General features: G+C 46.3%; 1 protein-coding gene across 1 annotated transcript in view; it reads left to right on the forward strand.

The window, feature by feature from the left end:
* Window positions 1-3,238: 3,238 nt before the first annotated feature.
* The window catches only part of paplna (papilin a, proteoglycan-like sulfated glycoprotein), a 29,649-nt gene continuing 9,701 nt past the window's right edge, over window positions 3,239-23,186 (forward strand). The window contains exons 1-17 of the mRNA XM_080012121.1: window positions 3,239-3,424; window positions 5,766-5,827; window positions 6,640-6,743; window positions 10,294-10,354; window positions 11,040-11,142; window positions 11,231-11,361; window positions 12,013-12,136; window positions 12,300-12,380; window positions 12,544-12,716; window positions 13,154-13,277; window positions 13,391-13,517; window positions 15,673-15,877; window positions 18,286-18,462; window positions 19,011-19,161; window positions 19,612-19,695; window positions 21,499-21,709; window positions 21,970-22,054. Of these exons, the coding sequence (XP_079868247.1) occupies window positions 5,777-5,827; window positions 6,640-6,743; window positions 10,294-10,354; window positions 11,040-11,142; window positions 11,231-11,361; window positions 12,013-12,136; window positions 12,300-12,380; window positions 12,544-12,716; window positions 13,154-13,277; window positions 13,391-13,517; window positions 15,673-15,877; window positions 18,286-18,462; window positions 19,011-19,161; window positions 19,612-19,695; window positions 21,499-21,709; window positions 21,970-22,054 (1,992 nt within the window). The 5' untranslated portion in view covers window positions 3,239-3,424; window positions 5,766-5,776. The remainder of the gene's footprint in view (window positions 3,425-5,765; window positions 5,828-6,639; window positions 6,744-10,293; window positions 10,355-11,039; window positions 11,143-11,230; window positions 11,362-12,012; window positions 12,137-12,299; window positions 12,381-12,543; window positions 12,717-13,153; window positions 13,278-13,390; window positions 13,518-15,672; window positions 15,878-18,285; window positions 18,463-19,010; window positions 19,162-19,611; window positions 19,696-21,498; window positions 21,710-21,969; window positions 22,055-23,186) is intronic.

Consider the following 23,186-nt stretch of genomic DNA (forward strand, 5'->3'; position numbering starts at 1 on the left):
GAGGGAATGGATGTAAAGCCTGAGTAATTTGAATGTTAACCTAAACGCCGTGGGTTGCCGCTCTTATTAAAGCCGCGGCTGGACGTAATGACCAGGAATCAAAGCCCAGTGTTTTGGGGAAAAAATGTGGAATTTGTTTGAAAAGGGTCTTTTCAAAGTGAGGATGGATTACATTGTGCTCATTAGTTTTCCATAATTATACCACCGACAAAAACATGCTGGGCTTCACTAGCCTCGTAAGGATTTTATTTAATCATCTTGACTTTCCGAGTGGCCAGAAGAAGTGGGTGGTCATCTATTTTAGGAAGCCAACAAAGTGCTAAAAATGTCCGATAATCCCGCCCCACACGCCTCCCCTTTGAGACGGAACACTCAAAGCTTACTCGACGGCGGGCCGCGAAGAAAACCATGATGCCGCCAGATGTATGTTTTTCATGTAACCCAATAAAGTCATCCTAAGGTTGAACTCACGTCATCGGTGTTTTGTTTTTTTGGGGGTTTTTTTCTCCCCTAAATCAGTGCAGATCTCCCTGGAAGCTGGAAGCCGAAGCCTCCAGAGTCTTCCTGGTGTGTCTCAGTCGACAGAGTAGAGACGGGCTCATTTTCCTGTTGACCTTCCTCGTCCCTCTCCCTTCAGGTTTAGGTTACTGCAGGTTCTCCCGAGCGTGAACGATTCTGCAACGCTGTCCCAAGATGGAGACTGTGGTGGAGCAGTTTGGAGAAAATAAAAAAAAAAAAAAGGGGGGGGGGGGGGGACATCTGGTGGTAGCTCAGGCGGTAGAGCTGGTGGTCTAGTGATCTAAAGGTTGCTGGTTCGATCCCAGGCTCCTCCTGCTAGCATGCTGTAGTGTCCTTGAGCAAGACACTTAACCCCTAATTGCTCCTGATGGCTGCGTCCGTCGGTGTTTGAACAAGTCGCTTTGGATAAAAGCGTCTGATCAATGACTAAATGTAAAATGTAATCTGGCCGACTGCTTGAGGATAGGCATTGTAAGTAAAGTCGCAATGTCTGTTGATGTCCCCTTGGCCCTTCAGAGGACTCCGCAAATTCTGGTGCGTTAAATCAGAAGGATATGAGTGTTCTCCCCTATGTGTATCGGTAGATGTTGGGTCAGTATATACCGTGTCAGACCAAACAGGTGGGTGAAACTGAATAAGGGCAGAAAAATGAGGTTCCAAAGCGTATCGAGATAGAAAAGCCATTTTTGGTTCCACAAAAAACCTTTCCGGCCAAGACTCTAACAAACGATTGTTTTGGTTTAAATTCCCTTGTATTGACTTATTTACAGTATTGCACTATACAGTATATTTTGGGTAGTTGCCAGCCGACCCCAGACTAAGGACAGTATCCCAGCATCCAATGATTCAAATTAGAATCAAGCCCCGTGCGGTTTAGGCCAAACAAAGTGGCTCCTTCGCCTCTAATTGTTCTTTGTGGAACCGTACAGCCCATTTAAGAACAGTTTTGTCAAGGTTATTTCTCGGTGTATCCTTGTACACCTGGCTTTACGTTAATGATCCGGAGCAGACCTCCTCATCCTTGGTGTGGGGCCCCCATGCCGGGCCGCGGGGTGTGACACTGCTTAGACTGATTCACCACAAATCTGCTCCGACCACTAACGTCCGTTATGAAAGTACAGTAAGAAAGGTTCTTGTAGAGCTTTAATCTGTCGCTAATAGGCCCACATGGGAATTGTAATGCAATTAGAAGAGCTGACTGCTAAATGATGATGAAATGAAGATAATCTGTCACGCGGGATGGTCACGAGTCAAAACCCGCTGAGAAGCCGTGGCCTGGAGCGGGGACGCGGCCCCGTTAGTTCAGGGCTCGGACTGCAGTGTGCACCTACCGCACCGAGTTGTGTTGAGTAGATTTTTAAATTGATGCAGACGGAAAGCCAACTGACACAACCCAGTGATTCTGTCCTGAAATATACACGGTCCCGATTGCAAAGTATTCCCCAAAAAAACCCAAAGTGGATATCATCACACAAGACGACTTCAGGGGGCCGTCGGGTTGGTCGCAGGTCACCTACCGAAAGACTTTGTTCATCTTCTTCCGATGCCAAGCAGCGTGGCCACCGCGCAGTTTTATGCAGCGGTCGCAAGTGAAAAAAAGAACACACACACACTTAAAAGCTGTACGTATGAGGATGAGGCAACATCACAACCAATCCATATTTTCTGCACCGCAAAATACAGTTTGTTATTTTTACGGCACTTGGCCTGGGGGGACAAACCTCAAGAGAAGGGAGGAGAGACGGGTTTTGTGTTTTTATTTTTATTTTGTGACTGCAAATTATGGAGGCAGTTTCCTAAACATATCTTTCATAGGGGACCGAGTGGTTTCCCTTTAAAAGCCCAAAATAATAACTTATCTGCTTTGGTGTGATGTCTTGCGGCTCAGCATGTCAGCTCTCCATGTACATGTCAGCACCACCTTCTGATCAACAGAAATCAGCATACTGTTATTTTAAGATCGCTACCTCCTCATTTCTGGAATTTTCAGCTTATAAATAGATATTCGATGACAAAATAAATCAATTGAATGATGGGCTTCATTGCTCAAGTTCAGTTGTTAACGCCAGTTAAAACATTTATTTATTTATTTATTTATTTATTTATTTATTTAAATGCACATCGACCAAGTCGTCCCCCCCCCCCCCCCCCCCCCACCACCACCACCACCATTCGTGTAAATATTTCCTGAAAATGACGCGTCCCCTGCAATTACCCCAAGGACCCCTAGGGGGCCGCGGACCCCAGTTTGGCAACCCACCCCCGGTTTTTTTATTTTTATTTTTATTTTATTTATTTATTTTGTCACTTTCAATCATCCCTGTCCCGTATTTCCGGGACATTTGGGGTCTATGTTCGAAGTCAAACGGCTCTGCAGACGGGGTGAGGATGCTCACCACCGCTGTTACGCGGACGCACGAATAACGCGCGACAATGACGCGTTGGTCAGACCGCGCCGAGTGGGAATAAACCGTGAGAAGCCCGAACACGCGCCCTCGCAGCAAACTGGAAACGTCGATTAACTGTTTTTTTGTTTTTTTTTGCGGAGGGAAATTATAGTTTGTGTCTTTCTGGGGACTGTAATTGCGCGGTGATTAGAAGAAGGCTCTCCTCCCGGTTCAAGGCGGAGAGGGAGAAGGGAGGAACGAGGGGTTCCGCCGCGGAGCCCGGTCTTATATCAGGAGGTCCTCTTCCCCGCAGAGGACCAGAAGCAGCCTGCGAGCGGGACCGTCCGGACCGCCCCGAGACCACCGCCAGATCCACCCCCGAGACCACCGCCAGATCCACCCCCGAGAGCCCGCTGAGACGCACCCGGCGCAGTGCGTCTCCACCGCGCACCGTGCGCGTCTGTCCAGCTTGGGAACAACCCACGGGAGCTGCGAGATCCTGCTTCATCACTGACCGGGTGAGTGCCTTCGTGGAATTAAGGTGATTCTTATTTTTATTTAATTTTTTACTGCTTTTAATGCATTAAGTCTGTTGTTTTTAGTGATTCAATGGAATGTTTGAGCGCTTTAAAGGACCACAGCGCCTTTTTTTTTTTTAGGTACTTCCATGGGCTCAAGGTGTTGTTTTTGGTGCTTTTAAAGCACAACATGCGCCTTTTTTACAGCTTTAATGGACAGAGGCTACAGGTTGTAATACTTTGGAACAAATGGACTGAAGTTATTTGAGAGATCCCGTTGACTAAAGGTTTTGTTTCGGGGCTTTAATGGACCAAAGGCATTGTTTTTGCCACTTGAATGGACGAAAGTTATCGTTTTAGGTCCCTAAATAGACTAACATTTACATTTACATTTAGTCATTTATCAGACGCTTTTATCCAAAGCGACTTACAAGGGAGAATAGCATATAAGCTACATTGCGACAGAGACATTACTGTAACTAAAGGCTTTGTTTTTAATACTTTAATGGAGGACTACTTTTTAGTATTGGTACTCAATTGTGTGTGTGTGTGTGTGTGTGTGTGGCAGGGGGACCAGGGGCCCCGCAAGCAGCTGAAATCTGGAGGGGGATGTAGTATTGGAATAGGACTGGCCTATTTTGACAGTCAAATAAAACCCAATAGTTTTGGAGTAATACCTCTGTATCAATAATTCTATCTCTAATCTATATTTTTGAGGTGAGTACCTGTCTGAGTTATTGACATAATATCGAGCAAGAAATATTTGAGAAAGAATCAGTAATGTGGATATTATGACCATTGATCTTAAGGTGCTGAAGTTCAGGAAACTGCATTTCTACAACATTTAACTATTATCATGACAAGGTACCAAAATCCCACACATGTCCTGTCTCATATCATGATATTGATACTATATGTATGTATATGTATGTATATGGGGATGGTAGCTCAGGAGGTAGAGCTGGTGGTCTAGTGATCTAAAGGTTGCTGGTTGGATCCCAGGCTCCTCCTGCTAGCATGCTGTAGTGTCCTTGAGCAAGACACTTAACCCCTAATTGCTCCTGATGGCTGCGTCCGTCGGTCTTTGAACAATTGTAAGTCGCTTTGGATAAAAGCGTCTGTTAAAATGACTAAATGTATATCAATATATCACGCAGCCCTGTCTCGGATATATTTCTGTGTGTTTTACCACAGTGGGATACTACTTTCTGTCTTGGCCAGCAAGAGGAAATTGGTAAATTTGGTATTTTCATACAAAACCTTCAGGGGAACTTTTAGGTTTTCTCAACTTAAATTTAGAGAAATGAAAGCGGAAATCCACCTGATTGTCTGTTGGGTGGATTACACTACAAACCACAGCGTTCCACTCAAAACTGCAACCTTTTGTTTTTGTGTCTAGCAGCAGGGCTAAGCCTCGTCTTCCCTCCAAGGCACTTTCTTTTGGTGGTGGTGGACCCCGCCACCAACAACGGAAACAATATATAAAGTTGCACATGCAGAGTGCAAATACATTAAATGACTATCTTATTAAGTACCACCTTAAAAAAGTACCAAACATGGGATTTTTGTACAACATAATCTCATGGATTACCACTTTAAGGTGTATATGTTCACTTGAGAAAACCTAAAAAGCTCCAGCAGCCCACTTTTGTCCTCTCCAGTCTGTGTGAGCGGCGTGAAGGTCGCTCACGGTTCTCCAGATTGATTCTAATGTCTTAGAACAACAAACAGAACGCGGGGGTGAGGCTGGTTCCCATCAACCACAGTGTAAATATTTACCCCAATTAAGAAAATCTGCGAGCAGGGGGTGAGACGATGGGAGGTTTCCCTGGGAACAGCGTCTCCGGTGACCTTTAAGTGTTCTACCCTTCAGATCTCACGTTACAGAGGGAGACGCTCTTCCGCATGTCCACATGAGCCGCATTTGGGGAAAACAGATGTTTGTGTCAACACGACACGATAATGACTGTATTCCGTGTTGATTCAGTGGTGAAAGTACCGTGATCTGTCGTACACATGCAATCTCCAGCCGGGCTCCTGCGGCCACAAATGCATACGTAGAACCAACCAAGCGATCAGTCGGTGATTTATTGATGGATGGGTTGGTTGGTTAGCGGAACCGACTTTTCAACACAAATTGTTTACCACACCCTATCCCTTTGTGGCAATGAAAGTTTTCCATTTGAAGTCTTACGCTGTGCTGCGACCTGTGTTTTCGGGTCGATTCCCGCTCGCCCGGAAGACGCTTCCCTGGCGCGTCGCCAGCCACCTTGCTCAACACGACGTCTAATAGCGGTTGTTAGTCATAATGACTGAGTCTGGGTCTCGTGTTCCTCCGCAGAGAGGAGCAAAATGCTGCTGCCGCTGGCGATGCTTCAGCTGCTGCTGGCGCCGGCGCTCACGGTAAGACACCCCCCCCCCCCCGATGCACTGAAGCCAGCACGATGCCGCCCACCGTCGTGCGAGGAACAAATGTCCCGGCTCAGAAAGGGAAGGTGGCAGTTTCAATGACTGTGGTTAGATGTGTTTACTGCGGTTAGATGTGTAACTCACTCACGCTCTGTCTCCGTTTTGTAATTAAGTGTGCTGGCAGCGCTGCAAACGTACTGGCGTTCCACACATTATTATTATTATTGTTATTATGGCAGATTCACCGCACTACTCATCCCATAGTTTTCGAAGACACGTACACATGACGTATATCAAAACCACCGGCCCCCTCGCGACGGGTGTGCTGCAACCTTGTGGAAGGTTTGGGCCGGACCTTTTTGGGGATATATTCCGCTTTTTGTGTTGCCCGCGAGGTTTTCTATGGGGAAGGGATAGGATGCGGCAGAGGAATCCAGTCGTCATAGAAACGTGTAGATATGAGGGGAGTTCCCCACTAAGCCTTCACATACCGCACATACACAAACAGGGCCGGCACACACTCGGACAATTTCCCCGGGAGTTGTCCGGTTATTCTTAACTGTTCAAATTCAACTTCAAGGCAAATCTTTAACACATGTCGTTTTTTGAGATTTCCTGAATCAGGAGCTGAGCAAAATGTCTTCCACATAATTCTTTTTTTTAATTTAATGGAATTCAAGGTGTGTATGTGTGTGTGTGTGTGTGTGTGTGTGTGTGTGTGTGTGTGTGTGTGTGTGTGTGTGTGTGTGTGTGTGTGTGTGTGTGTGTGTGTGTGTGTGTGTGTGTGTGTGTGTGTGTGTGCGCAGCTTCCCAGTGGGGACTACTGGGAGTCCTGGGGGGAGTTTGGGGAGTGCAGCCGGAGCTGTGGGAGCGGCGTGACCACGAGGAGCAGACACTGCATCACCCAGAGGTCAGTGGGAGCCAGACTCACGGAGCTGCTTCTCTGAAAGAAAATGCACTTGTCCCAGTAGGTTTTTGTAAACGATACTTTTGTATCTGGAGTGTGTCGGGAAAGCCACTTTTGGGCTTTTTACTCCTTTGGTCAGTCTCTTCTTTCTGGCTTTTGAATGTGTGTGGGCTTTTAGTTTCGGTCATATTGCCTCCGGTCCTTGGGGGATGGGGTGAGAACATTTCTCGGTGGGCTCATTCCAGCCCAGCCAGTCAGCCTTTCGGGTTTGGCAATTATATCACGGCCCGACGCGACAGGGAAGTGGTACTGTGGCACTCTCACACTCTGATTTTTCAGTCAGTAAACAAAAGGTTCAGGTGAGTCAACGCCCAAAGGTACAAGTGCCCACAGAGGCTGACGTTTGTTTCTCGCTCAATTTGGACAATGCACGCACACATACACCTTCCCTCGGGCTGCATGGAACTGGCGGCTGGATGTTATTGTTATATGGAATTTGGTTTTTGCTCAAACACGCGCCCTTTGTTTCCTCTTCTTTAGTATTTGTTTTAACCTGCTCTCAGGCTAAATGGACGTTGTGATAAATCAAAATGAAGAGTGATTCCCCTCGTCCAGCCGTCACCACTATCACATTATCTGATCACAACTGGACTCTCATATCCAAATATCTAAATTACATTTCTATCCAAATTGAAGGGGATTTTCAACAGAGGTTGGAAGAAAATCCCAATAAATAGAATGTGAATGAGGTTTATTTCCATCAGTTGGATTGAGGCAAGGTAACTGTTTATCCAAATGTTTGTGTTCCATGGCCTTCCATAGGCCTACATGGAACTGGCAGCTGGATGTTGTCATTGTATGGAATTGGAACACAAACACATACGAAAGGCTAAAAGCACATTTACAATTCACATTCATTTAAGGGCAAAGCTCAGTGTTCTTAGAAAACACACGAGCACACACACACACACACACACATGCACTCCCGTCCCGTGAGACTTGAACCTTCTACGAGTCATTATCGTATCTTTGTCCATTGTTGAAGGATTGAGGTGGAGTAGATCACAATGTCAGCTAGCAGGGTGTGGTTCTCTGATTCTTTAAATGGACGCTGGGTGTTGTCTTTTAGCTCCAGACGGTGTGTCAGCGTTTGGTTAAATAACCCAAAATAACTCGTGCCAACCCCTGCCACGCCACCTCCCGTCCCTGGACGAGCGTCTTCCAGCCTCCTGCTCTACGTGGGTTTGGTTTTCTGCCGGTGGGGCTGACAACATTGTTCCAGAAGGTCTATGTAAACAAAGAGGACTGACGGAGGCACGTCGACGGTGTCTCCGGCGTTGTTTCTGGAATCCAGTCGTGCATGTCGCCGCTTGCGCTTCCCAAATTCATCCGCATTTATGGGGAGGAAAAAAAACCCACAGCATACATACAGTGTATTGTACATACTTTCCCTGCACCGCGCCCCTTTCCCAAGGGAGGGAGGGTCGTTCCTCCTTCGACCCAAATCAAACGTCCTTTTAGGGCGATGCGGTGGGTAGAAAGGTCGAAGGGTACGTGGGTTTCTTAATCCCCAGAGGGAGATTGCATTGTCACCGCGGCTTACATCAAAACAAGCCATAATAATATCTAGTAATAAGAATGGAAAGAAAAAAGAAAATGCCCCTAAGAAATTGTCAAGAAAACTGCAATATACAGTAAACCTAAAAATTAACTGGAAGATTTAAAAATAGGTATTATACTGTAAACCTGAATGAACAACATAACTACACCTAGCAATAAACCTAAATGATAAATAATAACCAATGACTAGACACCTAGAAATTAATAGAAAGGCAATCAGAGTAAACCCAAAAAAATAAACAACAATCAAGAACAAATATACAACAAACCTAAAAATTTACGAGAATATAGAAAAATCGTAACAATAAAAATAAACCAGAAAAATAAACCTAAATATAAACAATAAATAAAAAAAGGCAAATATTGTCTTATTAAAGGCTTATTGGTCGGTGACAGCTCTTTATCTCTAAATACCTGAGAAATGGAGCTTGGAGTCCAGCGAAGAGACCAACTTCAAACAGAAACAGCCTTTGGTGCGTAGAGTCTCACCATCACCACCACCATCACCACCATCACCACCACCATCATCATCATCATCAGAGTGATTCCCCTCCAGCTGTCACTATCACTTTATCTGATCACAACTGGATTCTCATATCCAAATATCTAAACGACATTTCTATGCAAATTGAAGGGGATTTTAAACGGAGGTTAGGGGTAAAGGCCAGTAAATAGAATGTGAATGAGCTTTGTTTCCATCAGTTGGATTGAGGCAAAGTAACTGTTTATCCAAATGTTTGTGTTCCATTGCGGATGTGTTAGTATGTTGTTATAAGCTCATAATATGATAGTGACATAAAATTAACAAGTAAGACTACTCAATTGTTAACCATAAATACATATGATTATATACTGTTTTTTTATTATAATTGTAAATGTGCCCTTAAGGAGACAAGGGAAAAAAAAACAAAAAAAAAAACATGTTTCACCGACTTCATCTCCATACTCCTTAAGGGGTTTTTGACTCAGGTGTGTGTGTGTGTGTGACTCAGATGGTTTAGTGGATGCACTCCTGTTTAGTCTTGTCAACCGATCAGCCAAAAACCACACCTTCACCTGCAGACTGCTGCTGATTCATGGTGTGGTCCGGAGGAGGTGGAGGGCAGGATAGGAGGGGGGTGGAGGATAGGAGAGAGAGGTGGAGGGGAGCGGCAGGGGAGATGAGGAGACGTTGTACAGATGGGATACTCTACATTTCCCAGTGGCCCGAGTTCCTCCTCGTCTGTGGGCTCTGATGTCATCCATCCATCACGGGTCCTTCCTCCTCGTCATGCCTTCCACATGTTCCTCCCTCCTCCCCTCATTGCTCTGTGGATCAGGAAGCTTCTGGTAATCGACCTCCATCCATCTATTCGTGGGGAGATCAGCTCCCTGGATCCCCGAAGGTCCGTCCCTCCCCCTCCTCCGTCCGAGGGGGAGATGCTTTGGTGTTCCTCCGGAGCAGGGATGGATGCTCTGTTTTGCGCCGGTGTTTTTGACATTTTCCAACGAGCCTGGCCGCCCTCCAGAGCTCTGTGTCCGGGGGCCCGAAAGCAGACGATCCTCTAATGGCGTTTGTTCCGCTCGCCGCTCGTCTTGAATGCGGAGACTCGGCGCTTTCACCGGGCGACAGACGGAACGTATGGAGAAGCTCTGACAGCGGTGACCCGACGGTGTCCTCCACGCGGGTCACTGGAGAACGTTAATGAACTGAAATGTAAATGGGCATATGTACGACGGAGCTCGAGCTATACACGATTCTCCATTCAAACATGTAGGAGCTGGTGGCGGACCACGCCACAGAAAATTCTATAGGATGACATGCATAGATCAAAATACATCCACTGGCTGTGTCTTCTACAGTGCCGGCTCAATAAAGTATCAAATGTGTGATTTTGTTCTTCCTCAATAACGTCACGGATTACCACTTTAAATTGATTTTGGTTCCATCCAGGACCGATGGAGGACACAACTGTGTGGGACCCGAGAAGTCGTACCGCTCCTGCAACATCCAGGTGAACGTGTCTCAGAAAACTTCACTTTTAACTTTTTTATTGTTAATGTTTTCCAAACAAATTTGTCCTTCCAGGCATCATGAAGTGACAAGTTTAGCCCCATTATTTTTTTTGGATCGTCTTTAATTTTTACGGCCCTGCTATTGCCTAAATGTCATCTATCCGCCCTGAACTGATAGATGATGACGCGTGCAATTTCAAATGTCAAATGCATTTTACACATTTGGTAACACCTTAGAATTAAGGTTGTTCATAACTCTTAACCAATTTATTTTTAAAGTGTAGCTACTGATTATTAGACGAAAATACTGTTTGTTTTGCCATTACAGTGATTTTAGAGGTGATGCATTAGTACATTGATTTAGTATTTGCTTTTATGCCCTTTCACCATCCTGTCTTTAATTACTACCTTTCATCACATTTGGAATAATACAAATACTAATGATGTACTACTGAGATAAAAATGCTTCTTATACTATAAATAATATTTTATTGATATCTAATCAAATAGTTTAAGAGATGGGTAGTAGTCATTACAAAGTCTGACCCCAATTTTGTTCAGTTTTACCCGGATTTAACCAGTCCAGGTGACTTAAATGAGACATCCATCTCGGGTTACTTCATATTGATGTGACCTCTGACCTCCACGCGCCCCCTCCTCCTCCTCCTGTCTTTTCGGGGACAGGACTGTCCCGAGGGCTCCAGGGACTTCCGGGAAGAGCAGTGCACGCAGTTCGACGGCAGCGACTTCCAGGGGAAACTCTACAAGTGGCTCCCGTACTACGGAGGTCGGTGCCCGAAACACACCGAAGGGAGGCGGAGGGTTTGATTCCCGTCAAATAAAAGGATGGTGAATGAGAGTCCTGTGTTTTTCAGCGGAGAACCCCTGCGAGCTGAACTGCATGCCCCGAGGAGAGAACTTCTACTACCGGCACCGCAGCACCGTGGCCGATGGGACGCCCTGCCACCCTGGACGCAGGGATGTCTGCGTGGACGGAGTCTGCAAGGTGCCAAAAATATATGTACAATATGCATCATCTAACAACATTGTCGGATGTGAGAAAGTGTTTTGAAATATTAAAACAAAATTATCATCATTTTAAAAGATAAGATAATCATAGTTTTAGAAACAGTCCGGAATCTGGAATAAAAATGTCTTCTGTTTTCAAGTTATCGATCGTAAATAATCGTAGTTATCGTTCATCGTTCCGGCTCGTTAAAGTGGGGTTAAAACTAGACGAGGTCTTTTTGGATTGGATGAGGTGGGGGAGTGATGAGAATAAATGAGGAGTCTAAAAGCTAAACTTGTGGTTTACCAGGTTACAAAAAAGTGTGTGTGGGTGTGTGTGGGTGTGGGTGTGGGTGGGTGTGTGTGTGTGTGTGTGTGTGTGTGTGTGTGTGTGTGTGTGTGTGTGTGTGTGTGTGTGTGTGTGTGTGTGTGTGTGTGTGTGTGTGTGTGTGTGTGTGTGTACAAGATATTAAAATATGATGAAGCTACTATGAATGCTGATAATATGAATCTACATTTTATGATGCATATATTATCGGTTTTATATGTATTTATTTTTTATTATTATTATTATTTATAATTGTAATAATAAATAGATTCATCACATTATGAAATGGACTCAGTGAGACTTCCTTCCACTCGTCCTCAGCGTCTGGGCTGTGACAACATGCTGGAGTCCCCCCAGCAGGAAGACCCCTGTCTGCAGTGCGGGGGGTCCGGCCTGTCCTGCCACCGGGTCCACAGCTCCTTCTCTGTCCGCAGCCTGCCCACGGGTACCTGCCCTCAAAATGTGATGCTTAGCAAACAGGAAAAGTTATTTGTCAACGTCTTGACAATGTTTTTCCGTTGATGTGACGTCTCCCTGAGGTTCCTCTGGTTTCCATGACAATGCTGCTGTAGAACTAGAACTGTGTTATTCTTATTTCTGTGTCTCAGGCTACAACCAGATGTTCATCATCCCAGTTGGAGCCACCTCCATCCGCATCACCGAAACCGTCCCCACCCGAAACTACCTCGGTGAGCAGCTCCATGATCTAACCGGGCCTGGACGGACTCAACATGGAGGGAGATCCGTTTATCTGTGGGATCGCTCTCCTTTGTTGTTGATTTTTCCCAATGTTCTAGAGATTCATTGGGGGAAAACACTGACTCAAAAGCTCTGACTCGTGTCTGTGGGCAGCCATCAAGAACCTGCGTGGGGAGTACTACCTGAACGGCCACTGGGTGATCGAGTTTTCGCGGGCTACGCCCATCGCCGGGACGGTGCTGTACTACCAGCGCGGGGCGGAGGGCGACAACACGTCCGAGACCATCATCGGCCGCGGACCGACCACTGAACCGCTGGTCATCGAGGTACCAAATCTGCCTGAACGTGACAGTTCTTTTGGACTTTGTTAACAGTGTGTCAGTAAGGGACACATCCATTGACAAATTAAAAGGTGTTCTTCAACATGAGGTGACATGAAGGTGTGATTATACAGCCATTGATATTCAAGGAATTTGCGGTTGTACCAAGGGTGGTCGGTCGTATTTCGAAAGTAGCCAGTGACACTGGAGCCTCATTGGAGGCTCTTTTGGAGTCCTTTAATATCGAATATCAAAGTTCTGTGGTGAAGAAGCGCAGTCTGGCTTTGCTTTACAAGAATGACAGACGGAGCTTGGACTTCAGCTGTGATCAACATGGTGTTGCCTTTGCAGTTGAATTCTGGGTCATTTTATCATAGACTAGCACTCCCCCTAGTGGCCAAAAATCATACTTTTGTTTATACAACTTTGTCTTGTCCTTGCAGCTGATTCGCCAGGAGCCCAACCAAGGGGTGGAGTACGAGTACTACCTCCCCAACGGACGCTCCAGAGAGGGCTACTACTGGAGCTACGGCTCCTGGTCGGCCTGTAGCAAGGAGTGTGGATCGGGTGAGATCTTGAAGCATCTTGCAAAATAAAGAAAGATAAAATGATAATCCCGTACCCCGTTCCGAGACGTTTGCCGCTGGTATGAGCTAAGTGTCCTCCGCGTCCTGCCTCAGGTTACCAGTCGCGCCTGGTCTTCTGTGCCATCGACAACGAGGCCTACCCGGACTACCTGTGCGCCTCGCTGCCGCGACCCCAGAACAACCGCACCTGCAACCCCCACCAGTGCCCGCAGACCCGCAGGTATGGTCAAAATCCACCTTTACCAACAATAACTTGTGGCCAAAGACGTTGGCTGAGCAATTCCCAGCGGAGGGCAGCTCTGTGGCTGCTCTGCTGTTGATTTAATGATCAAATTTTCTGCGCTCATGTTAGTGGATTGTTTTGCCGTGCATATTTTTGCGTTTGCATGTGAGACCTGTGCTAAAATGCAGCTGTTCACTGTCCCCGGTGTGTTGTGGCTGTAAGGATGGCGTACCTGTATGCGCCACAGTTGTGGAGTCGCACAGAAAGACCCAGAGCCTATGTCTTCAGGTAACCTGGGTTGTGAGCGGTAGTTTGGGTAGAGGGAGTAGTATGTGTCCTCATGGGGGAGAGGGGAGGAAACGCTAAATGACTCTTTGCTCCGCGCCTAGAAGACCAACGTTATTTCATCTGAATGTCAGTTTCCTTCCCGGGTGTCTGCTGGTCCTCGAGAACATGCGTTTAAAAATATTAGCCCTTCAAAGTCATTAAATAGTCTTACAATTGAATTCATGCCTGAGTTAATTTCAACATACAGGTCTGATTTTATTTATCCGTATATTTATTTTTGTCGGTTCATAGAATCATCTAGTTGATGACCATCATCACCTCATCCTGACCTCTGCCCCGTACCAAATATTCAGTACTGACCTGCATAGCTTGAGTGATGATTTTTCCAAGAATGTATTAAATTTTGTCCGAATTTGTCTTTAAAAGCCCCTAAAGGTTTTTTGAAATTTGTAGAAATTCCAATCCGACGTCCAAACTTTTTGCAGATGGAATTTGTTTTTCATAAACATGAGCTGAGAATTGAGAGTTAGTATCTGGCACTATAACTGTATCAGTCCCTAGGGGAAAAAAAGTAAACAAATGAAAACAGAGCGTCCCCCCTCTCCCTCCCCCCTCACAGGTGTTTGGGTTTAGCCGTTAGCCTCCATCTGTGTTAGCGTCGGAGCCGTGTGTTCTTCCCCCGTGGAGGGCGGAGAACAAAGGCACGGGGGCAACTGTCCACCTTGGGGATCCCTGTTAAATACCCCCCACCCCTTCACATCAAAGAGCCACCTCCTGTGACCTCTGACCCCTACCGGGTGTGATCCCTGAGCTGGGCTGCTGTCTGCTGGACTTAGCAAAACACTCCAGTTTATCCCTGTCCATTAATGTCACAAAGTCGTGTGTGTGTGTGTGTGTGTGTGTGTGTGTGTGTGTGTGTGTGTGTGTGTGTGTGTGTGTGTGTGTCCTTCCTGGTGGTAAATATCTGGGCTCTCAGTGCCTCTGTGGCATTTCCCCCTCTCCTCTTTTTAGAAACCTGAGAACGTCTGAAGGTTCGCTTGATTCCTGAGCCGCATGAGTTGGGGATTGGGCGTAAAATCTAAATTCCCCCCTAACAGAGAACAGCCCCCTGTCTCTGCTTAGCAAGGCCCTTAAGATACTCCATATTACAAGCTTCTATTCAGAAACCTGTTCCTTTTAGGTCCACTCACACAGAGGATGACCTCTGGCTGGGTGCTTCCTCTCTTAAGATAAGAAGTACAAAGGAAGACTACATCCACTAAATGTACAAATGTATACATTAGAAATAAAAATCTGTAATAAACGGCTCAACAAATATAGTGTCATTATTTTCAGTATGAACGGTAATCGCCTTTCATTGCAACTGCATTGTTCTGAAATCGAGATCAATTAGATCAAAATGACAGTGCAATTTTGTGTCTTTAAATGAATGATATATAAGATATATAAAAGATATATGACATATGGCTTATGATAATGACATATGATATATGACTCCAAAGTTTTCCACAATCTGAGGTCCCAGATATTTGTCTTGTCTGTTGATGTCAATGTAGAAATTGTGTGTTGGGTCTGAGATCAGCATTTCTCTGTGACTGATTGATAAACATGGGATATTGAATCCATCCCAGCTGATAATGTGATGTATTTCCCTAACGTCGATATAACATTGTAATTTTCCCAACAATTATCATAACAGTAATAATTATTGGGTTAATAATTCTTCCACATGGCCCAGTTGGAGGATGAGCCATGTGTTCCAGACGGCATGCTTTTTGTTATGGCCGGTTGCTATGGGAACGCAATGGTCCTCCACTTTGTCAGGTGCCGCTCACTGTCCTTCCTCCTCCCTCCCCTCCCCCAGCTGGAGTACGGGAGAGTGGAACGTCTGCTCCGTCACCTGCGGCGGGGGCTCCCAGGTGCGCAGCGTGCAGTGTGTCGCCCACGGTGACGGCGGGCCCCGCGTCGTGGAGGACGCCGTGTGCGCCGCCTACTCCGAGGCTCCGCCCACTCTGCAGACCTGCAACATGCAGCGCTGCGCCGAGTACCGGCCTGGAAGATGGAGCCAGGTGGGTTTCTAGACGTTTAGAATGTGTTTTATTCGTCTGCCCGCACGGCCGGATGCCCTATTGTAATAATTCTCAGAAGAGCGGCAGAAGTTTGGAACACGGTTTAGAAGTCGTGGTTCAACGTTCATCCAAATCGATTCCACATACGGAGCAGAAATGAGTGAAAAACCGACCAAAAAACTTGACCATGTGACACAGACAGCCAGTCGTGCAGCAGGAGCACCAATGCTTCCTCTGCTCTCTCCTAGGCTGCGGCTCTCTCCGGCCGGGCAGCACACAGCGGGGATGAGGCCCCCCGGAGCTGACGCACTGGGTCTTCCTAAAACTTTAATTTGAACTTGAGTTTTCACTCATGCCAACCCGAGCCTGGCACAGCCCCCACCATCGCAAAAGGAGAGTGATTAAAAAAAGGATCCGCGGGAGGAGAGAGTCCCTCGGTCCGCTCCAAACGTCCCCGCATATAATCACAGAACACAGATTCAGGAACCTCGGAAATCTGTGATACGTACCTAACACGACTAAACTGGACCCTGTGTATTGCTGCCTGCAGCTATATTAATTATTATCATTATTATTATTATGAGGGGGCAAGTAAGACCTAATTTCCAGAAAACCAATGTGTGAAACCAAACCTAATTTTATGAGATATTAGTTTACTTTCATTTATATTTGGAGTGAATATTACAGCTTTAAGATACAGTTATATAGGTGAAGATAAATCATGAGATTTAGATTAATCTGTGTTGTGGTTATTGCAGAGTGGTAGTAAAATAATAATAAATATAGCTGCAGGCAGCGAAACACGGGGTCCAGTTTAGTGGTGCTTTACAGTTTCCCGGGTTCTCTGAAACGCAGCACGATTTTCCGAGTTTACTTTGAACACAGCATGGGCTCCCCCCGGTCTGTCGTCTACTGTTTGCTCGTCTGGAGGAGCAACCGCTGCACGGTCTACACAGCACAACCCTCCTGCCTTTACAACGACCTTCCATGTTTGCCTGTAAAGCAGAACCTCTCATTGTTATAACTCACTGTGTTGTCTGTGGAAATAGAGCTGCACTCTCAGTGACGGGTGGCTGTTTGGTGGCTGTTTGGTGGCTGTTTGGTGCCATTTGGTGGCGTTTGGTGCTGTTTGGTGGCGTCAGTTATTAGCCAAGTTTTTTCCTTTGATTACATTTTCAGGAAGTTACGCTTCCATGAAATATGAAAAACGTTGTGGTACTTCTGTGAGTAATTACTATGCATGGCTTCTATTTTTGCGACGCCTCGCTGGATCTTGAACGCTTCACTCAGGCGCACATTTCAGTGGTCTCAACTGGACGGGGTGACGACGTTTTAAGGATTATTATTTATTATATTTTTCATTAATCCAGCAAAGTAATGCGGAGCACGGATTTAAAATATCAATCTAACAGATCGACAGACATCTAAGAAGTTATATAAATATACACATAAATCCATAGTTTGGTAACGTGTACAGTGTGCAGTCCACGCTGCACACTGGACACGGCCCAACTGGACATTCTCAATCAGAACCTGCACATTTATGGTAAATGTGATGACATCATAAAGCATCTTACAGTAAATATCATAATAAATAATGTGATGATGTCATAAAGCGTCTTACTGTAAATATCATTTATAGTAAATAATATGATGATGTCATAAAGCGTCTTACAGTAAATATCATCTTCATTTTAGAAAGACGTGACGTGTCAGTAAACCAAGACAAACGGAATATTTCGGGTCAAAGTTGTTTTCACTCATATCTGCTCCGTATGTGTATCAATTTGGATGATATTTAAACCCAGGAGATCCTTGTGAAATACTGGTTTAAACGACACCTAAAGCATGTTCGTAGGTTCTGGCGAACTATGTCTTCCAGATACTTATAGCCGGGTTGGACATATCTGGGCATGAAACGCATTGGCCTGTCTCTGTAATATCGATCTGAATTTGGTCTTTTTTTTTTTTGCAAATATCTGCTCCTTATGTGGATCGATTTGGATGGAACTTCATTCACAACGTCTTTGTGACAAAACGTCAACCGTGTCGGTGTGTTAAGCTGAAGTTGGTGTTCCAGATAGTTTTAGGCTTCAAAATTCAGAGACTTCTCCCCTGAACAATAACAATTTGGCTGGACCTCTGATGATGATGATGATAATGATAATAACCAACATCCAACGTCACTTAAGATTCTGTCACGGGGCACCCTTAAACCTGTTCTGTACTGAACTGTCCTGTCTGTCTCGTCTCGTCCTGTCCTGTTTCATTCTGTGTCCTGTCCTCTGGTCTTGCCCGACCTTGTCCTGTTCTGTCTCAATCCGTTTTCTGCTTTCTCCCGTCTCGTCCTCGGCCGTCCTGTTCTGTCCCGTCCCGCCTCGTCCCGTTCCATGTCCTCTCCCGTCCAGTGCTCTGTGTCCTGTGGTTCTGGGCAGCAGACCCGCGACGTGTCCTGTGTGGGTCATGATGGGATGCGTCAGGACCCGGCGTCCTGCAACTCGATGCAGCGCCCGCCCACCCTGCAGTCCTGCAACATGGCCGCCTGCGTCGTGCACATCAGCTGGCACGTCGGGGACTGGGGGCTGGTGAGCGCGCACACGCACGCACACGCACGCACACGCACGCGCGCACACACACACACACACACACACACACACACACACACACACACACACACACACACACACACACACACACACACACACACACACACACACACCTTCATGACCACACACAAGGCTCTTGTAATCCCCTCTGATATAAACTAATCTGAGCCCTATTCCCTTTCTTCTCCTCTTCCTGTCCTCCTCTTCTCCCACCTCCTCCTCATCCTCCCAATCTCCTCTTCCTCCTCTGCCTCCTTCTCCTCCTCCGAACCTCTCCTCCTCTTCCCCATCCTACTCCTTACTCACATCCTTTCTCCCCTCTCCCTCCTTCTCTCATCCTCCTCTCTCTCCCCTCTCCTCACCCTCCTCCTCTACTCCTCCTCTGGTCCTACTCCTGTCCTCTTCCTCCTCCTCCCCTCCTTTCACCCATCCTCTCTCTCTCCTCTCCCTCTTCTTTCTTTTGTCCTTACCCTCCTGCTCCTTCTCTGCCCCCGCCCCCCACCTCCTTTTATCCTCCTCTCCTCCAGTGCTCTAAGAGCTGTTCCTCAGGCGTGAGGGAGCGCCAGGTGATCTGCTCGGACAGAGAGAGGAACCTCCACCCGGTGGAGCACTGCAGCCTCCACCCAAAGCCCTCCACCGTGGAGAGCTGCAATGCCCAGCCCTGCCGTGCCGCGCAGCGTACGTGCACTACACGATATATAGTGATATCTTAAATATAGAAGGATAAATATCTGGAAATATATAAGAAAAAAATCATGATAATACTAATAATGATAATGTCTTGACACTGCTGAGGTTCTGAGGGGGGGGGGGAAGCTTGAAATGTATAAAATCAACTCAGCTGAAATTAGGGAGATAAATTGTATTGGAAAGTGTGGCATTTGTGTATTTTAGGATATCAAATTATTTATTCCATGATCCTGACACTCCAATAATACACAACCTTCTGCTGAGAAACGTGGTTTTCCAAACAGGGAATGCAGTCCCTATACCTTTGATTTGTAAACAAGGTTGAAAGTAAAGACCTTTTGCAAATAGAACCTAATTCTGAGCCTATGAAGCCGCAGCCACTGAAGAGACACATTTAAGTTGAGCTGTGTGTGTGTTTTGGTTTCTCCGCTGGTCCAGTGGTGCCCAGTGTGCAGGACCCCAGAGGACACGACGGCTCCCAGACCGGGTTCCATCCCCACGTTCCAGAGGACCACGCCCCAGGTTTGAAGCCCTTTCTGTCCTCTGCTGGTTGCTGCTGGGTCTGTGACTGGTACTTTAGAAACAGTCCTCCATCGCATATCAATATGGTGACACAAGACTAGGTCGCCTTTTGGATTTTGGTTCTGGTAATATCATGATAATGTTGTCCTTAGGCAGTTCACGAATGTCTTGGACTGTTCCAGCTTCTAATCAACGGTGACAATATTCACGTAACTGATTTTCTCAAACATTCCTTGTGTGTGAATACCCAATGAAAGCACCAATGGGCATAACTATCGATGTTGAGGTACAAATATTGGTATGTTTGATTTGGTCAATATCGACCAGCTCTCCTCGCAAGACAGTGTCACATTCCCCATTCCCAGCCTCCGTCTCTCTGTACTCATTATGTGGGTCTGACGGACATGTTTTCACGGCTCTGTGGGCTTTGTCGCCGTGATTAAAAAGCCTGCCGAGCACTCAAGTGTTGCTCCGACCCGGAACGGCGCTGGCACTCTGGACTGGACTGGAATGTTCAGGGTGTCCGAAACCGACGGCTGCTGATGTTGTTCTCAATTTAATCTAAGGTCTATTGTTTTGGGGTTTGTTTTGTTTTTATTCATTTACGTGGTGTCCCTTAGGTCTACACGTCACAAAAAAAAGATCCTAACCATAAAACCGAAACAAGATATTTCCACACGTCTATAAACAGAAGCTTATGGCTGCTTCTCCGACAGCTTGCAGTATTTCTGCAATATTTCTATTTCGTGGTAAATGAGTGAAGGAGTCGCACTCAAACGCCCAAAACACCACATTGGAGGAAATGCAGCCTGTGCACTCTGTGTCGTGCAGTGGAGGGTCAAACCGTTCGGCAAAACACCTTCTGTCCACGTCAGAAAGAACCTGAATCGTGTTTTCAGATTGAGCGTTGTTGTGTATTGTTAAAGTGGAGATCCAATACATCGTCCTTGTTGAGGGGATCGCACTGCAAGTCCCAGAATTCCATTAGAAAACACTTAGAAAGCCACTTCCTTATCTCCAAGAAAGCTGCATATCGACAGTTTATCGACTACATCGAGTGACGCTACTTCAGCTATTCCACCGCAGCCGCAGATCATTTCTTGCTTGTGCCTTCTTTCCGGGGAAAGGCGAACCCCGTTCAGTGGAAACAGCATAAACAGCATATAACACAGAAAGTAAATACAATGAAAGGCTGTGAAGTACCAGCGGGGGGGACAAAAACTGATCAAATAAAGGAATTTTAAACGAAATAATCTTACGGATTACCACTTTAACAATTCACTGTTGTGTGCATCTGAATATGAAATCTAAGAGGTAATTGGAAAGGACTTGAGATACAAACATCTCTCCATTTAAAATTCAGGACTCTAGTCTTTTTAGCCACAAACCTGCCAACCTTTATGAAAGTAACTTTTTGGCAGGACTCAGTTCATTCAACAGTAAATTTTCATATGGAATACATTATATTTTTTATATTCAATATAGTACATTTTTCATATTTGCTATAGTACATTTTAGAATTTAATATCATACATTTTCACATTTCCTATAGTACATTTTCATATTTAATATAGTGTATTTTCATATTTCCTCTAGTACATTTTTATATTTAATATAGTAGATTTTTATATACAAGGAATTTGTCATGGTACAGGTTGGTGCGTTGCTGTACTGAAAAGTGTGGGGGGAAAAAAAAAACCAAATATACAAAGACAAAAGTCAAATGTCTAAAAAAGCGATGCTATTCTCAGGATATGTTAACAATGATCCAACTGTGCATGAATCTGGGTGTCTCCTTCTCAGTCCGTAGGCCGCCGACCCCTGACTCCACCCTGACCAACGCCGTCCATGACCCCCACGGCTCCGCCCCCGCCCTCCACTGCAGCCAGGCCTACTACGGCTGCTGCCCGGATGGACGCTCCACGGCCAGGGGCCCCCGGGGCCAGGGCTGTCCACTGGGGCCCGCCTCGACCCCGCCTCCTGCGGCCGTCGAGCTCTCCTGCACCCAGACGAGGTGCGGACACGAACCCCTCATTACACGGTGGCTATGGCAAAATATGGGCGCCGTTTTAGGCTCTCAGCCTCCCGGAGTCCTGTCGTTTTTGTCGCTGTTTTATCACGTCGGTCACATCATCACCATAATTATCACGTTCCATCTGAGCTGAAAATGAAGACTCTCCCAGTGGTGCAGCGCTGTTTTATTTGAGGACGATCTTTGGTACAAACTGTTTTTTTTCCTCTTTGTGTCCGTTCCCCTCTTCTCCTCGGTGTCAGCTATGGATGCTGCCGGGACGGGCTCACCGCCGCCCAGGGCCCCGACAAGGAGGGCTGCCAGGAGTTTGTGGCCCCAGCGCGGACCGTAAGCAGACACATCCCAAATCCCTTCTCTCGCCCAGGGGGACGCACTATTTTTAGCCCTTGGCTGCTGGGCCTGGTGCAGCGTGACAGAAGACCCTCTCGGGCGTAGCAAGGAATAACAGTCGGTGGCTTCAGCCCCTGCAGTGACATGGAAGGTGAAAGAGAACCGGCACAGCGTCCCAGACGCTCCAGGGGCCCCCGATGGAAAGTCTTGACAGAGAAGTGCTGACATGTTCGGTGACTTCTTTCCGCAAAACAGTTCCGTTCTCCCCAATCCCCATCCCCTCCTCCCCAGCATCCCAGTTCCAAGTATTAGTTCTGGTCCAATGTAGTAGTCGTAGTGAAATGAGTGCAGAGCTGGTGGTCCAGTCCAGAATCTCAGTAAATCTGTGGTTTGAGGGGGTCTTCAAATGGCCGGAGATGAGATCCGTTCCTCAAGAGCATAGAGTTGTTTGTTTTTAAACTCAGAAATGAGTAGGAGGGTCCGACTCCTCCTGCTAATACACACCAAGGCTCACCGGCTCACCCTGCTGTCCAGAGTGGCACACTACTTAACATGCCAAATGAGTGTTTAGTTTGTACGGAAGCCATAGTACACATCAGATAGTATGTGAAAAGTACCAGGATGAGATACTGCATCCGGCGAAATATCGCAGTACGCAATACACGCTGCACACTATGCTGTCGTATCCCACAATGCATTGCAAGGACAAGACGCCACTAACGCAGGGGGTACACTTAAAAAGACGCCAGAACAAAAGACGTTAGAACCACCGGACCGCATGTCTCAGAAACACCGTCAGCAGAATACTCACTGAGAGAATACTCACTGAGAACTCAGTGAGAACGCACTGAAAACCCACTGAGATCTCAGCGGTGGCAGAAGCGCAAACTCAACAGCGAGAGGAGTTGGTAGTGGCTTTGCTTTAAGTAAAGTTGAATGCAATAAAATAAAAAAAACAAGTGAAAACAAAGTCAATGTCATTTATCGACAGTACGCATATTTCCTCAAATAGTGACCGGGGCTTTTGTTTATCTCCACTGCCGTCTGGGTGTCGTGCTTCTCCAAAATAAACACATGTTAAATAAACTTTCATTATTTCTCTGTTCGGAGACACGGGACGCACAGTGGA

This window comes from Zeus faber, assembly GCF_960531495.2.
Source record: "Zeus faber genome assembly, chromosome: 13".
Classification (NCBI taxonomy): Eukaryota; Metazoa; Chordata; class Actinopteri; order Zeiformes; family Zeidae; genus Zeus; species Zeus faber.